The sequence below is a fragment of the Columba livia genome, chromosome 1 (genome assembly GCF_036013475.1).
Source record: "Columba livia isolate bColLiv1 breed racing homer chromosome 1, bColLiv1.pat.W.v2, whole genome shotgun sequence".
Lineage (NCBI taxonomy): Eukaryota > Metazoa > Chordata > Aves > Columbiformes > Columbidae > Columba > Columba livia.
The window spans coordinates 26,520,455-26,538,117 of NC_088602.1; the positions used below are offsets into that span (position 1 = coordinate 26,520,455).

General features: G+C 35.2%; 1 protein-coding gene across 13 annotated transcripts in view; it reads left to right on the forward strand.

Annotated features, from left to right (window-relative positions):
- Positions 1-17,663, forward strand: part of NBEA (neurobeachin) — a 490,360-nt gene that overhangs the window by 399,119 nt on the left and 73,578 nt on the right. For all 13 annotated transcript variants that reach the window (XM_065051668.1, XM_065051676.1, XM_065051716.1 and 10 more), the window contains 2 exons: positions 4,681-4,793; positions 14,322-14,462. In XM_065051668.1, coding sequence (XP_064907740.1) covers positions 4,681-4,793; positions 14,322-14,462 — 254 coding nt within the window. The remainder of the gene's footprint in view (positions 1-4,680; positions 4,794-14,321; positions 14,463-17,663) is intronic.

Here is a 17,663-nt window from a genome sequence, read left to right on the forward strand (position 1 = left end):
TCACCCTGTTACCACCTGTGAAACATTGCCTGGCTTCATTTTTAGTTCAACTGTTTCTGTTATGATCTTTACTCAGGACTTAATAACTGTCTACTTCAGCTATTGCAGCTCTCTCTTTTGAGATAATTTCTTTTCCAAGGATATATGGTTACGGTCACTTGCGCTGGCCTGATGACTTATTGCAATTTCAATTCAAAATCGCTCTCCGTTTTCAAAACTCTCTAAAGTCTTGTTTCAACCTGTTTCTCTGGCCCTCTAGCCAACTATTTTCTCACCTCCTTCTTCTGTTTCCAAGGGCTTCACCTCTTTCTTGCCCTCATTTCTGACTCAGGCATATTTCATCATGTTTACAGCCCTGGGTTTTTCTCCCAAAGGTAAACACTGCACTCTGCTACTTATCAATCAGTCTCAGTGTTGTACTCTCTGTGCTCCTGGTTTTTGTCCTGGTTGTGTAGACATAAGCCTTCCTGGCCACCTTCCCCCTCCTCCTACCTATTCCCTTCTCAGGAATCCTTTAGCTTTGAAGGCTTGAAAGCAGCTATAATTATCCTAATTGTCCTTTCTTCGGACACAGAGGAAAAGGCCATATTGCTTGTGATCAGCATGTATGTCAGCTGAACCCTCTGGCTGATATAGGGAACAGTAATTTTTAATATTCTCAGTTGCAAGATTGTTGAAAAAGGTACTTAAAAATAATCCCACCACAGCAAAAGGAATCGGGAGGAGTGGTAACAAGTAGTTTTGTAATGTGGTTGCAGTGCCCACTATTTTAGTTAGAAGTCTAGTTTTCAAATCTATTTCTCAGTATTTAACTAATTTATGTTTGGTTTTTTTTGTTTTGTTTTGTTTTGTTTTTTTTCAAATTGCAGTATATTAAATATGTGTTTGCATTTGTATTTCATGGAATTTTAATTCTTTTTAATCCTACCTGCCACAGCTTTTAAAAGAAGTGGAAAATAATTATATCCATATTTTTTGTAAGTCATTTCTTGTAGTGGAAAGGGATTATTTTTAAAGGTTTGTGGAAAAAATATGACATCTTCAGTCAGGTAATAAATTCAGACGAACTTATTCCCCCTCCTTCTTTTTTTTTGCCTGTTTAGCATTTTCCACTTTTTTACTCTGTGATGTACAAGCCCTCACTGGTTAATTATGTATATATTTAGCTACTGCATGTGTTGGGCTTATTATTGTCATCTAATTAGATGTAACTCGAACTACTTGCTTCTAGAAAAATCATTAAAAATTCTTTCCTAATGACCTAGAGATGACAAAATGTCTGCAAAGTGTGAAGAAGCAGACAAGCACAGGAACATCGCTCTTAAAGAGTGTTAATCCAGATGCTGCAATCATCTAATTAAACAATATTTTGCTGTCATTAACATTTTCACCAAGGAATTGCAGTTATAATTTCTTTGTCAGCTGTCTCTAGCTCACTTTACCTTCAAAACTAAAGTGCCATATAAAAACATTAAATTGGATGGTTTAATTAAAAAGTTTTTTTTTTTTTAATGAAGAAACATATTCAGTATTTCTGAGATCTCATTTGCTATGCCTCAGTTTTATTGTTCAAGTAGATTAGTGTCATAGGCCTGCAATATTTAATATTCAGCCTTTAATATTAATCTCTGTAAGCCTACTTGGGGGAAAATCTGAAGCTTCTGAAAAGGTATAGGGACAACCAATAGCAGTACAGGTTTATGTTTTATATTTATTTAGCTAAAGAAAGAACCAAATCTTGCTGGAAGTACCAGATAATTGATGAGATGGCTAAATATATTCATCTGCTGCCTTTACTCTGAAAATAATCATTGCAAAGCCAAAACTGATCAAGAAAGCATTCCTAATAAAGTTAAAGCACTAATATTTATGCATGTTTAGAATTAGGGATTTGTAATCCCATTATAGGCCTAGATCACTGTCCTCCACTCAGATAAGCACAGATGTGTGGTCTTATCTCATTGTGTAGGTTTGGTCTCCTTTCATAATTTGAATTATGGTTCATCATCTTGAGTAATTTTTATTTGTTTATATTAAAAAGAAAATTATTTATTTCAGAAAAATAAATAATTAACTTTTTACTAAACAAATTATTAGCTATTCTTTGTAGCTAATCTCTTCATAAATAAAACATGTTTTATAAATATCAAAGTAGGAGAGAGTTAAATATTTTGTTTATTTTTTCACAAGGCTATGGCTATATTTACTAAATAAATAATCATTAAGACTCCATTGTTTTTAACTTACTCTACCTAAAATGAGAGATAAGCTGCTTCAAATTGTTCTCATTGTGGGTTAAAAATATTCACACAAGAGTTAATGCAGTGTCCTGACAGGGACCTAATTCCAAATGATAATTTGTTCATGTGTCCACATTATAAGTAACCTATCAAAACCACACAGCAAAGGAGACCTTGTGTGCAGCAGCTAGACTTGGGATTGCTTTTTTCTTGCTCTATTCACAAATTTATTGATTTTCCCATCTGGGATAGGAGTAAAACATCAAAATCTTGTTGACTAAATGTTGACATGGAAATAAAATGAATGAAGTGAACATACAAATTAAGTAGAATCTCAATATGGGAAATTTCAAGTTTGAAATGAGAAGTAATTTTTGAAAACCCTAAATATCCTTTCAAAATTTTGCAAAAGCATGTTCTTACATTTCCAAATGTTTCTATAAAGTGTTTTCAACTGAAGGCCTTTATTACTGTGAACTCTTTTCCAAAAAACTTTTGATTCTGAAGAATCATCACTTTTGCTTATGCTTTGTAATAGACTGCAGTCACTTTGCTCATTCTCTTCCTGAATGACAAATTTCTGTTAGCCTGCTTTCTACACAGGCACAAATGTCTTTCTTTGATTGAAGCTTTTGAACATTTTCCTGTAAACTTAATTGAGGATTCTAATGGTGAGAAAAACATTTATTGTATAAAGGTATAGTTTTATAAAGGCCATGTTTTATAGAACCTTAAATTTTACAATCTTGAGAACCTTTGCTAATCATATGTAAGTAATTCCTTGCGAAAAAGGAAAATAGTATTCTGATTTGACAGATTTAGAAAATAAGGCAGAGTGTCTTACTTTAAGACATAGAGAACCCCCCTTAAGAAATCAGCATTAGAATTAGAATTGGTATTCTGCCAGAGAGTACCTTTCTTTCCTTCCCTCATACAGATAAATTCTAATGTATTTCTTGATTCAAATATTTGGTAAATTCTTGTTCCATCCAATAATGGTTTGACATTAATTCATCATTAATATTAAAGAAGAATTTTTGTTTCTATCCATCTTTATTTGAGTGTGGCACACAGTGCTGGTATTGCTTTTTTAAGAAAGTTGTATTTGTACCTAAATTATTTTTCTATATTCTTGTGTGCATGAATTTGTTTAAAATGTAAAAATGAGGACACACAATTATTAACAATGTCCGCTTTTCCTGTTTTCAGTGAAACTAGGTACAAAATAGAAACACTCTTCTTGTTCATCAACTTCTATTGAAAAAACAAGGTGTTTGTAGAGCAGTGAAAGTTTCACATTTCATTAAAGCAGAGCTGATTTTTTTTGGAGAATTGCAAATTCTACTCAGAACAAGGAAGCCTGTGTTTCCCTGTACTGAGTTTTGTACCCCAGGAATCTGTCCAGAATCTGGAAGGAAGCAGTTAGTGAGACAGGGCTGTAAATCTGCCTCAGGACTGGGAATTGTTAACCTGGGTTATTTCAGTCTGCTAATTATATTATATAAATACACACACACATGTATTTATGACCTGATTTGGTTTTTTAAGACGTATGTTGCATTTTGTGTGGCTCTCCGTAAATCAATATGGTGGATGGTTCTTTACTGAGCAACTTCATTTGCCTTATCACTGAAATGTTAGATACTGCTCAATACCAGCTGACACAGAAATAACAGCCTTTGCCATGAACACTTTTCCTGGTGATGAATTCATAATTTTCAATGCACTTCACTTGCAGATTGTTCTTTTGAAACTCTACCTGAAGATGCTTTTTGCATATTTGAGCTGCTGGGGTAGTAGCAATGTTTCTTTCATTATGTTTGGAGAAAGTTGTGTGGGACAATGCGCTCTGCCTTTGAGGAGGGAAGAAATGTGTTTTAATTTTTAAAGTGGTTACAAAATAGTGTTAAAGCAAACATGAATTCCTCCATTTTGATTCCACTATTGCAGTGACATTTCAGCACTTCTTCAGTGAAGAAGAGCCATGGGGAACAATGGATTAATATGGTCTCTATGCAGGACAGACCTAGGTTTGCAAACCTCAAATTTAGCCCCTTGCTGTTGGACTCTTATATAATCTTTGCCAGATAATGATACTGCATACAGTTGCTAGGAAAATAATACTGTAGTGGCTTTAAATTTCAACATTCATGCTATGAAAATAGCTTCATGGAAATAAAAAAGAAAGTGTTCATTGGCATATAATGGGTTTTAGTTTGAAAGATACTGTGCTCTTTATATTATGCTGATTTCTATATTGACTTCTGATTCAAGATAAGTACATCTAAATGGCTACTTTTGTCTGGAAGATTTATACCTGATTTTGTCAAGTGGTGCGAACTGGGAACATGTAATGCAACAAAAGTAACCACTAGATTGTTTTTCAGCTGGAAAAGTAAACGGTATTTCCTAATTCTTAAAACATTTTCTTTCTTAATAGGACGAACGTACAATGATCTGAACCAATACCCTGTATTTCCATGGGTTTTAACAAACTATGAATCTGAAGAGTTAGACCTGACCCTTCCAGGCAACTTCAGAGATCTTTCAAAGGTATGCTTCAACTCTGTTAAAGACAGCCAGCCCTCTCAGGAAAAGATTTTGTTTTATATTCATAGTCTGGTTAAGTTAGGTCTTAAAGGTAGAAAAGTCTGAAATAGCATTTTCTGTTTTAGAATCGGTTCGTACTGAATCTCTACCCTATGCTGCTTCTGTGTCCATGACTGGTCTGGTTCCAAACCTGCAACTCCTCCGTACCTTCTGACTTACAGATCATGAGTGCATCAGAGCACTTGACCTGATTAGTTATCTCTCTTAGTTTATAAAAGCTGATCCTTTGGAAAAAAAGGCTTGGGCTAATTTTCCCCTTTGATTTGCAGTGCCTAGACAAGTAGTATAATTGCACCACCTCCTTTTGGTTTAATAATTATTTAGTAAACAAGTATTTTTGTATTTTAGACCCTAGAGTGTCTGTTCCCTATTATTTGTGGTTTTTGCCCTCCAACTTGTCTTGGGAAGTTAGTGCATTATACTAATACAGTTCGTAGTGTTTGTTTCTCTAACAGCACCAGACTGCCATCTATACCCAGCTCTGGTACTCCAGTTGTGCCAACAAACTGGGAAGAAGATGTTTTCCTGGCCAAGCATAGAAGATGTTTTCCTCGCCAACATCTGGAGGGGCTCTACTTTAGGCCAACTGGAATAAAGATAGGAAGCAGGGTTTGAAACTGATTTGTAGGAATTATCTTTCCTGGTTCCTACCAACCAAAATAGTGTATGTGTTTTATTACCAGTGAAGGCAAGAAGCCTTGCAACATCCCCAGCATGAGTTTTCTGTTGTCTGGCCATGACAGCTTCCTTGCATCCTTGCCAGTTCCTCACTCAGGAGACAGAAGTTGCTCATACAAGCTAAATGAGACTCAAAACCACAGGAGACTGTCACTCGCTGACTTTAGCAATGATACTGGAGAGGAGAAAATGACGCCCAAAGCCTGTGCTGCCCCTGCTTTCCCTCCTTCTGCTGCTCAGGGATGAGTTTGTGGGGCTTCTGCCTTTAAGGCTGCTTTTCTTTCCTCCTCTTCCTGCAAACACACATCACGAGCAGCAATGGAGACATCCCACCCTGGGTATCTCACATTCTCATATCACTGTTGGAAAGAGTGTGCTTGCAGTACATCCAGTTGTATTGTAACCATTCCTAGCCACCTGTTTTTGTGAGGCTTCAAAAATAAGTTGAGTTGGACTTGATTGCATAATAGTAGAGCTACCCAAGTTCTCTCTCCCCCCGTGCCTCTTCTTGTCTTAGATACATAAATGAATAAGTAAATAAAAACAGAAATTAAACTGCATTCACAGTATGCCTCAGGTGTAAACAGATTGGTTAAGACAGTACTGTTGTGTAGAACTTCTGACCTTTCACAATATTATAGGTATGTTTCACAGGTGTCTTTTTCACTTATATAAACACCATTGTAATTGTCACCAGGAACAACAGAAGAAAATCCACAGAGATGAGTTAAATAAAGATGAGTAGACATCTTACACTGGCTTGTTCCCCAGCATGTATAAAAATATTTCTGGTTTTTAGTTGTTTATAGTGATAAACCTTTCATTAAAACCCTTACACTTTTCAAAATCTCTTAGATTCACTTCTTTCTAGTATTAATAGCAGTGCATGTGGTGAAGTGCAGCAAGATTAGACAGCATCTCATGAGTCCTTCATTAGGTATTTAGTTTTGGTTGAATCCAAATTTTTTATGGCAGCCTATTAAAGTATGTAATTGCTACAGGAAGTGGTGTGATAGGTGAATAGATAGGTTTTCCTCATGAGTTAGTAACAACTCATTATGGAATTAGTGCTTGTATAGCTTATTAAGTATCACTGCATGCCTAGTAGCGCTCTCCCTTGAAAGGAAATGTAGAATCAAGTGTCTGGTTATTTATGTTTCTTCAAGAATCTGTGCAATGTGCACATCAGTATTTTGCCCGAGGACATTTTCTTACCCAATTCGATAACTGCATTCTCCTATTTAAAAGCTACCAGTGGTTTCCTCTGGAAAAGCTAGATTTTTGACCACTAAAAAAAACTTACACACAACTAGTTCAGGAAAATAGTCTTTCCTTTTTGGTGAGATCTGGGCTGCATTTATCCCATGCATGTGTGAGAAAACACATGTGCAATCTGTAAAGTGTTGCGGGATCCCTCAGGATAAAAGGGGTGTAATTCTCATTTTTTTCCACTGTTTATTGTAATAACATCTGATAGGTTTCATTTCACAATGATTTTAAGAGGAAATATAGATTAACGATTTTTTTGTAAAAGTCAGTGGCCAGTTAATTTGAAATGCCTTACTTTGTGCACTTTGGCTGTTATGCATTACTTGCATTCTGTTTCAATTTATGCATTAACAGTAAAAATCTTCAAAATCAGAATGTATCTGAAGCATTTCCTTGGCAATTCTGCTTCCATTTTTGATATTATCCTGTATCTGTAAGTAAGCCCCTTCTTTTCTTGTTAGGGAGGTGAATCCTGAGTAGCCTAATGCTTAAAAGGGGGAGTTGGTGATTTATTGTTCCCATTATTGAACTGGGATGTGCCATGAAACCTCAGCCAGACCTCTGGGGCAGGCACACGGAGTCTCCTTTCCTTGAGGAGCTACTTCCTTCTGTCAGATTTTGCCTTGCAATGGAGAAACGTTCCTGCCAATTTGATGGCAAATCAGAACCTCCAACTAAGCTGTTGATGGATAAAATCTCCTTAGTCAGTTCCTGACCTTCTGTCTTCCCACAAATTTGCCCTTCTTAAGTTTCACAAAGCCTACGTCCTTAATATTCACTGATTAATACCGCTCAAACAATCTTTTGAAACAATTTAAAATTCTATATACTGTTGCATATGTGGTAAAAGCCCACAAAAGCAAAGAAATTAAAAGTAAAAACACCTATCATGATTTGTTTCCTTGATATAAAATAAGTTTAGTAGTTAAATATTGATACTACATCTAACCTCTTTTAAAGTAATTACTTTGTGTGTTATTGTGCAAAGTTCATGCGAATCTCCACTGTCAAATTTATCATCTTTTATTCCTAGGCTTTCTGTATAAAATATGATACACCACCTTTGTGATATCACAACTCCTAATTGAACATGCACTGCAGATGTAATTCATATGTTTTGTGGAAATGAAATTAGATGTGTTTGGCTTGCTTACAATGTCAATGATAGAGTAAAACATATGCCTTTTGCATTTAGTTCAAACTTAAATATTTACATTTCTGCAGAGCCATCTTGAAGATGTAACTCGTCCTTTCCTTCTATTCCATTTTATTCTGTTTTCTTGTAGCACTCTTTATTGTGGTACTTTTACATCCAAATGTTGCTTATTCTTGCAGAACAATTATATTTAAAAATGAGTTTGGAAATTCCTCTGCTCTTTGCTTGAAGTATTTGGAAATTCCCCTATCAAGGCTTTTTTTTCACTTTTACATATATAATAGTTTGAGATCTAAAACCAGGGCCCATGGGCATGGAAGGTGCCGTAGCAGTAGGATATATTGGACCTCTCATTTGATTAGACAGTGTAGGCTCAAGTTTTATTCATTACACATACAAGGTTAAAGGTTATATTTATTGTTTGACAGGATGAAAACCTAATGAAAGAGGCTGTCATAGATACATAGATTATCTTTTCACTATGAAACCACCAGGTGATCTGCTTATTTTCTTCTTTATAGAGATTTCATTTGGAAGCATACCTATGGTATTAAACATTAGTACAGGAAAGGTGTAGGCAGCTTCTTATGGTACATTGAGGTTTTTTGGGTTTCAACACACTTAAAATGTGACAGGGTTTGTTTGTGCAAAATTGCATGACTTCTACTCCTAAGTTATAGTGAATGCATGGGTTTGACATACTGCATTGTCCCTGCTCATTAAAGTGTAAATGAGAATTTCTCCTCATTTACTTCCAGTCATACATCCTGTTAAATAAAATTATTTCTTCACCAGGAAAAGTACTACTACTATTGACATGTGTATGAGACATCACACGCCCATTCATTGAGTGGAAAAAATTATATTTTGTTAATATAGAAGGTGTTTGACTGACGGGTGGTGATAAGCATAACCACTTTTCCTTATTACTGTGCCATTTCAAGAAAAGGAAGTGATAAAGCCCCAAGGCTTCTAAATGTAATAATGCAAATGAATGCATCGAAGTGTGAATATTTCAAGGCAAACCACACTTAATACTTCCAAAAACGTGTATGCTGTGGAATGGAGTTTATGGGCTTAGCAAGAGCCACGCTTACTGGAAAAATGAAATCAGTTTCTGTAACTTAGAATTATCTCTTTAGCACAAGCAACTCTACTATCAGAAGAAAAATTAGTTTGTTTCTTAGTTGGTTTAAGCCACATAATTAAACATTTTATTTTCTTAAATAAAAAGTACATTTACCACATGACACTCTGGTACTTTGAATCTGCCAGAACTCTTATATTTGATAACTCATATGCTGAAGAAAAGGTGTTTACAAATTTGGATAAAATTAGAATTTATTTTAAACTTGAAAGTCCCATCCTAAGATGTCCTACTTAGGTTTGTTTGTTTGGGTCTTTTTGTGTTTTTTGTTTGTTTGTTTAATAAAAAAGCAAACAGTCAGGAAAAGCTCAGTCTGAATTTAGCCACAGCCACATAAAGCCATGCTCAAGATACCTTTTGCATCCAGGGAGAATTTTGCACAGTACATCCCCCCCACCAAAAAAAAGAGAGATATAAATAGATAAGGTAGCTACTGCATCAATTATAGTCAAGATAAGCAGAGTATTTCAGTGGCTGGATAAATAGGATGCTATGTTCAGTTCTGCTCTCATGAGAGAATGTAGTTCTACGAAGATAGCTGGCAAAACAGTAAATATTACATGAGCTAACATAACATGTCCAGTGGATATAAACACTAGATGTATTGACAATACACTGGTTCAAAGGCCACATGTCTGAAGAGATTAGCCAGATAAAAAAGAATGACAGGAATACCAGTGTGTTTTTAATGTTAAAGTAAATACTTACTTTATTTTTAAATGGAAAAAGAAGCATAAAATAAACTCAAACAGCAGCTTTCAGTATATCAAAAGTAAAATGGCTGAATAGACATTGTCATACAGCAAGTTGTTTTGCTCGGTTGGATTAAAGAATATGATATAAAGCAACTTTATGAAAAGTTAATATTATTCAATATGAGTCCTTACAGAGGACTTTTTAAAATAAAAAGACAAATGGTTTGTTTGGAAAAAGCATTTTGTAAAGCATTATAGAAAGAAGTCTTTATTTGATGTGCAGTACAATTTGTTTGACTTAAATTCTGTTTCTCTAGTAGTCTTATAGTTAAGGTCCTGGACTGAGATATAGTACATGGATTGAGCTTTGCCTTTGTATTGTCTGTGCAAGTCATTTTAACTACTTTGCACAGCAGCAGAACCTCACTGAAATGGAAATAAAATTATTTTCTTCCATTACGTGAAGATACAGAAATAGATCCATAAATAAAATTTGTCTTTGTTTTTAGAGCCATAGTATCAGATTAAAACTGTAGTAGTTGGCTTTCTGAACTGAGAATGGCACTGTAACACTGTGCAAAAGTGACCAAAACTCTATATACCCTACACATTACACAAGAAATGTAAGAGACTACCATTAGTGCAGAGCTTGTCATTGAGCAGGACACATAAGAGAAAAACTTGGTTAGCTGCTCATTTGTACAGCTGAGATTTAAAGTACTTACAGAAAATGCATGTCTTTACTGAAGGATGGGCTCTGACTGTTTCTGTGGGTAACAGCATTTTGCCACGTGGACATTTAAAAAACACTATGTAAACCAGTGGCAGACCTCTTCAAATTTACTCTGTGCTATTTTATTGATAGAAGTTTTCACTTTCAGAAAGTGCTTGGTCATTTGGTACACACAAACTGATCTGTTTGCAGTTAATCAGCAAGTTTTTTAGTTGCACAGCAAAAAACTGAGAGATTTGAGCACTTTCCCTTAGCATTTTCGATGTGTATGGTTTCCTACATCAGGGGAGATATAAGTCCTTACTGTTAATGTGGAGAGAAGTGGCTCACATAGGGGTCTCCATTACTGCACAGAAAATAATAGGAATTAGGTATTCCTTGTATTTCTTCAACCAGTGGCCAGAGGAGGGTGACATGATGCTGAAGCAGAAGCTGCAGAGGTGTGTGAGCCGGGGAAGCTCCCAGCTTTCGTCCCACGCAGTGCTGCATTGTCACAGCTGCACTGCTGCTGAGAGTCCAGTTGGCACCTCGGCATAAACAGTTCACACACAGGCCCCTCCAGAGCTAGCTCAGGGATTTGCAGCACACCTGGAATACACAAGGAAGGTATACTCATACCCATGTGGTTTACCTGGGAGCACTAGAAATCTTCCTGGAATGCCAGAAATGAACCTGTGTCTCCTGAATGCCAGGCTGCCATTCAGGTCACTAGTTCATCCAGGCCAGGATCTGTCATGAGAAGTCCAGGTGAGACTTTCCAGCTGAAGACCAGCTCTGCCTCATCTCCTTCTTTCTTTCTTGTTTTCCTTCTCTCTGGGACAAGGAAGGGTAATTCCCAGAAAAGGTTCTTCCCAGAGATTTTCACATGGAAATTTCCATACCATGGAAGAAGAGAGATGACTCTCATGGTATTCAACTTAAAAAGTCAATTTTATTCAGCAAATTTCAACATTTTTCTTCAAATGAACCCTAAAGTAATTGAAAGAAAAATGGATTTGAATTCTGAAAAGAATATTGATGAGGATGAAAGTAATCTTCAGAATACAGCTTTTCAGGTTTATCATTGAATAAATTGAACATGTGTCTTCTGAAAGTAGATTATTTTAGCTACTTGTGTGGGCATTTTTACATGAAAAAGGGAATGCACCATTTTACAACCTTATTTATTTTATCTTCTAAATTGAAATGACATTTCTCCCTGAAGAACTTAGAAAACATGATAGTGCATTTACATTAGTGTTTTTTGTGACTTTGGAGAATTATTGTCAAGTTCTTAAGAGAAAGTACCTTTTTCATTAAAGATAACAAGATATCTACTTTTTTTAAAGGGTTATTTAAAGCTACGGGTTAAACCATCATTAAAATTTTACTAGTCTATAAAATAAAATACCTTTTAATTATTTTTGAGCATCAGTTATGCTTCACAGTTCTTTTTATTGTAATCAATTTACAGTGAAGAATGAGAACACATAGCTTATTTGATGAAAGATATCTGATCAGCTTCAAATATATTTTGAAAGGCCTGGAGTTTTGATTTTCAATCGTGCATTAATCACCATATCCCTTCTTTACTGTGTCTTCCAACATATATGCACAATAATATTGTGACAGATGACGCCTCTGTCTTTCATAGCCTCAGAATTCACTGCAGTGTAGAGTGAGATGCACTGTCACAGTGGAAGGGAGACGTATTCTCAGGGTGGTTTTCCATTACAAAATATAATGTCACCGATTTGTCTGCCATTTTGTGTTTCTTTCTCAGAGGGGGTGAATGTTTGCTGTTGACAGACTGGGGTGTGAGTTATGCTTTAACTTTTGAAATGTGCAGTTGGGAACTGGAATTTGTTCTGCCAGAGAAATGGATGTGCAGTACCTCAATGAGGGCGCTGTTGGCAAGCCATGTGAAGTCCCCAAAGCAACCCAGAGCCGTGATATCATTTAGAAAAGTGGACATATATTTGCACAGTTTGTCAATCTAATAGGAAAAGAGCCTTTTAATAAGTTACTCTTTCAAGGAAGTGGTTGAACAACATATAGGCTACAATAATGCCAGTGTATTTCCTGGCAGTGGCAGGATGTGTAACGAAACCAAGTATAAGAAAAATGAAAATATTTATTTTTTTTTTTTTCAGTAGTTGTGAAACAAGCCTGGAAAGCATTAGGGAATGGCTCATACTTCTCTTTCAATAATGTTTTGTGAGGTCTTGCAGTGCAATCTGCATCAGATAATATTGATCCTTAGGGATTACTCATACATTTTACTTGTATGAGAAAGCTATTAACATCTCCATGACACAGCAAAGAATTAAGCACCCAGAATGTTTCACGAAAAAAATACCAAAATCATAATGTTTTAAAATGTAAGTGTTCATCAAACACTGCTATTTAAAAACAAGTTGTAATATGTAAAATTGGAAAACAACATCATCTATGTCAGCCTTTTTAACAGCCATTTCAAAAAAAAAATAGCACTGAAGGAATAAAATACTTGTAGCTTTAAAATTGCTCGGTTATATATGTAGTTCAGTGAAACACACTGATTTGATATTTCTATTTTAAATGACTTTGTATTTTAACACAGTAGAAAAATTGTGCTGCAGAATGAAATATGAGAATACTTGTTAGAATTTTTAAAACGGTCAAAGTCCTTGAGTATATGTCTGTTTTCAAGTTGTAATTCCCTTAATAACATCAATGCTAGGTCTTAATTTTTGGTTAATAAAATTCTAATAGTAATTTAAAATTCCAATTGCAAATTTTTTATAATAAAATTATAATAAATATTTATACAAACATTTGGTGTAGAAGTGTGCTCTCCTCTAATTATTAACTCTGTGTTTAGTTGATTTTACTAGAAAAGCTAAAATCTGAAGATTCTTTGCAGATAGATAGTAAATACTACTGTCTTACCTAGAAAAACAGATTTGAGATTACTTAAATATTTCAACATTTTAGTTAGTTTTTGTTGTGTTTTCTTTATCCCAGTGACTTTTATATCACACAATAACAAACCCATTTTGAAAAAAAATGAGCCAAAATGGGTTAAAAAGACCACAGAAAAGCCTGTATGTCTTGTAGACATGCCCAAACCAACAGTTCTTACTACTGTCTTACTTTTTTTTTTTTTACCTAATTTGTGTAGATTGTCTGTTAAGTATGTTCAGAATGGACTTTGAATTTGTGAATGGTTTCCAAATTCTATTGTTTTTAAGTGCAAAACTTGTTTGTTTTGCTCAGTAAAACCTGTCTTTGTTCAGTCATAAAGTACATCCAGTCCTGCAAGACTATGCATGTTTTTAAGTATTTCTGCTTAGGATCACCAGACACCATCAGCAGTTCCGCGTGAAATCTTTTCATCATGAACCATGCATTACAAAGTATCCTGTGTGAGCAAAAGTCAGTTTTCATTAGCTGTGTGATTACGGTGAATGGCAGCAACAGAAATATTAGTTTGGCCTCAATGCATTTAAAATGCAGTTTTAGAAGTCTATTTCCAGATCAATGTTGCTGAATTAATTGGGAAACAACTCATACTTTAAGAAGGTCTTGAAAGTTTGCAGATGTGGATCACTTACATTTGTCAATTAAAATAAGGAAAGTCATAAGACTTTTAGTGCACAAAGCCTTTGGAAAGAAATTCTAAGATTACAGCGATCTGAAAGGATTATACAGCACAGAATAATTTGGTTGCAGATTCTCCTATGTAGTGAACCTTAATGCAGAATTACACCTATGACATATGAGACGTGCTGCCCTTCAGCTGATAATATATTGACCTTTTATCCCTTTGCAGCCCATCGGTGCTTTGAACCCAAAGAGAGCGGTCTTCTATGCAGAACGGTATGAGACATGGGAAGATGATCAGACTCCACCTTATCATTACAACACCCACTACTCTACATCTACTTCTACTTTGGCTTGGCTTGTTCGTATTGTAAGTATTTCTGAATCCTGGTTTTCATTAATGTCTTTATCTACAGCATCTCTTCTGTTACTTTCCGCTATTTAAAATTTTTTAATGAAAGTACCTTGCTATCAAAATCTCAGTCTTCCCTACCTTAAAATCTAAGAAATTCTCTAGATATACTGTGTAAACTCATTTATAGTGATTTCTTCCTACCCAGAAAATCTGAAATATATTTAGACACATACAATGAAGAAAATCCATCTAAAAGTAAATCCATCTAACAAAAGAGCACTAGCAATACAGAAAGCTGATACTGCTCATATATTATTTTATTATTTTCAGCAAAGGACAGATAGATACAATATTAAAGAAAAATCTTTTGTAAAAAAACACATTAAACTGTGTGAGATTGAGAGGGGAATTACATAATCAGTTTTATATTAAAGCAGAATGGAGCAATGTTTTATGCAAATGAACTATGCTACTCAATTAATTAATAACTTATGGTTTTCAGAAATGTGAAAATATAGATTCTAAGTTGAAACTCCTAATTCAGTTTTGGAAACCCCATGCTTAAATCCTGTCTTCAAAATCAGATCTAAGGAAGGGGGCCAAACATCAAAGATAGAATAATTCCATTTACATGTTAACACAATGAATTACAGAAAAATAAGTGTTGATGAGAGACTTAAAGTTTCACAGAGAAACCTGAATTAATGAAAAATTAAGTCACTATGTAATTACTGATCATAAACTACACCCTGCCAATAAAAATCTGTCACATAAGGTGTGTTCCAATCATGTTCTGCACACAACCAGCAAAGCAGAGCCCCACAAAGCTGGAGATTTGAGTTTTCACTCAGCTCAGCTTCCCTTAGACCTCCTGTTTTTCTGCTCAGAAGGGAAGAATTCATGTGTCTATGAGTTCAGGATATACTTCTTAACCCGTGGGAAACTAAACGTTGATTACACTCCTATATGGGGTGATCACTGTACTCTTTTCAAATGTTGCTAAATTATTCATATACTGTGAATATTTTCTGTGGTTCACATGTGCTTCTTTGTTGCCTTAAAGTATATTAAAACAGTGGGTTTATTTGCATGGTTATCTATTAATTTTGGCTGTGATTCAACAAAAGATGCCCTCTTGCTAGCTGGCAAGTTCTTAGGTCTGATAGCCTGCTTACAGCCTGAATGTACAACACACCAAGGAGTATTCATTTCCTGTATTAGCCTAATGCTGTGTCGTTTTTACTACTGTTATTTATGTGATACTGTAGGTGTTCTTGCTCTCTTTCTCTTCTGCCCTAAAAGAGCAAGAGAACAAGGTCTCTGCCTTGATGACCTTGCAATATAGACCTGACAAATTATGTTCGTTAGAGCAAACAATATATTGTGAGAATAGAAAGCAGAAAAGGAAAAACAGTGCTTTCCAGGGAAGAGATTGCTTATGTCAAGAAGGCAAAAACAATGAAGGAAGAATTTAAATAAGAGGTTACACATAGACAGATATTTTAAAGATTATGTATATAGGAGTGGCCAACAAAGAAAAGCAATCACTAGTGGGAGGAGACAACAGAAATGAGAGGGAGAAGGATGTGGGGAAAGTTTAAAGCTCAGAGAAGGGGTAAAAGAAATAACATTATGAGATCAGATAAGGCTGCATATGGAAACCCAAAATAAAGATTTGAAAATAAGTGTGTATAGAGACAAGAAAAGATTATAGCTATGGAGATAATAAAGTCATAGTGATTCTCAGATAAATATTTTTGGATACAAAAGAAAGGATGAAAAATCCTAAGGGAGAAGATTATGCCAGTGAAGTTGATAGATAAGGTTTAGTGAGATTTCTAGGAGTCGAAGTCGAATTTCTTGCTTGTGAATTTTTTGAGCTAGTGTTTTGGTATGAGTGACAATAAGGAATTCAGAGATTCAGACAGAAAAGTGCTCTCTGTTTGTTTGTTTGTTTGTTTTTAAATAGAGAGAATTCATGGGAAGAGACATGTTACAGCAGAGCTTTTGGTAGAAAGTGATAACAAACTGAGAGTGAGAGAGAGGACTGGAAAGTAAAATCATGGCAAAAGGCTGCATGGAGACAAGAGTAAAAGAAAAGAGAAAGAAAAAAAAAGTGAGAAATGGCGAGAAAATAAACAAGCAAGCAAACAAAAAAGCCATGACCTAAAGTATACTGGAATGAGTTAGTCTGAACAGAAGCAGAAGAAAATAGTATGGAGTAATGGGGATTTGGGGGATCTGGTGGGGAGAAACTACATGCCTAGACCTTTGTAGTGGATGGAACAGTAGTTTCAATAGGAAAGGAAGTTTTCAGCCATTCTGAAGTGTGTATATATAGAGTTGTGTAATTGCCACAAAACCTTAAATTTTTTTTTGAATCTTGCTTTGACAGATGCAATCTGGTTCCTGTCAGTTCTCTTCAAAACATTGCTTGTAATATATTTCTGAGTCAATTTTGTGATAATCTGCTCCCTACTGCCTTATATTTCCCTCTGTTACTTTCCTTCACCTGACATGTCAGGCTACGTTTATAAAAAAAACCTTATGCCTTAGCTTCAGTTTTGTCCTGTTTAACTGATTTTTATATCATCAGTCTCTGCCTCTGTTTTGTCATTAGTACATTTTTCACTGATGGTATGGTTTTCTCTTGAGTTCTTTGTGTACTAAGAATGTCCAGTAAAAATCCATATTTAAAAGTGACCTATTTAATTATGTTATCAAAAAAGTGACAGTGGCTTAGCATATAATATGTTGAAGCTACTGATAGTTACAGCAACTGTAATAATTTTATTATTAATTTTTGTTATTCTTCTGCCTTCCATTATACTTAATAGAATGTGGTGTGATCCTTAACTGAAGCTGTGAGCTACTAGTGCATCTGCAAAGCTTCTGCTGGTATTTTCTGTGAGCTGGTTGTACAAATCTGGGCATGGAAAGCAGTTTCAGAATAAGTAATGATTCAGCTTCACCACACCCTGTATCAGATTGTTTATGGTCACTTTTGAAGATTATACAGTTGACTCTGAAACTCTCCCTCTTTCTGTACAGACCCCCTGCACATACACATACATGTGTACACGCACACACTCCTATGCAAATTGAAATGATAATTCTTAATTAACCTGTATGTGTTTATTTAAACTAATCCATTGTGCATTTTCAGACCACTCCATCATGCTAAAATTCTGAAACATCAAAAACCAATCCTCTAAC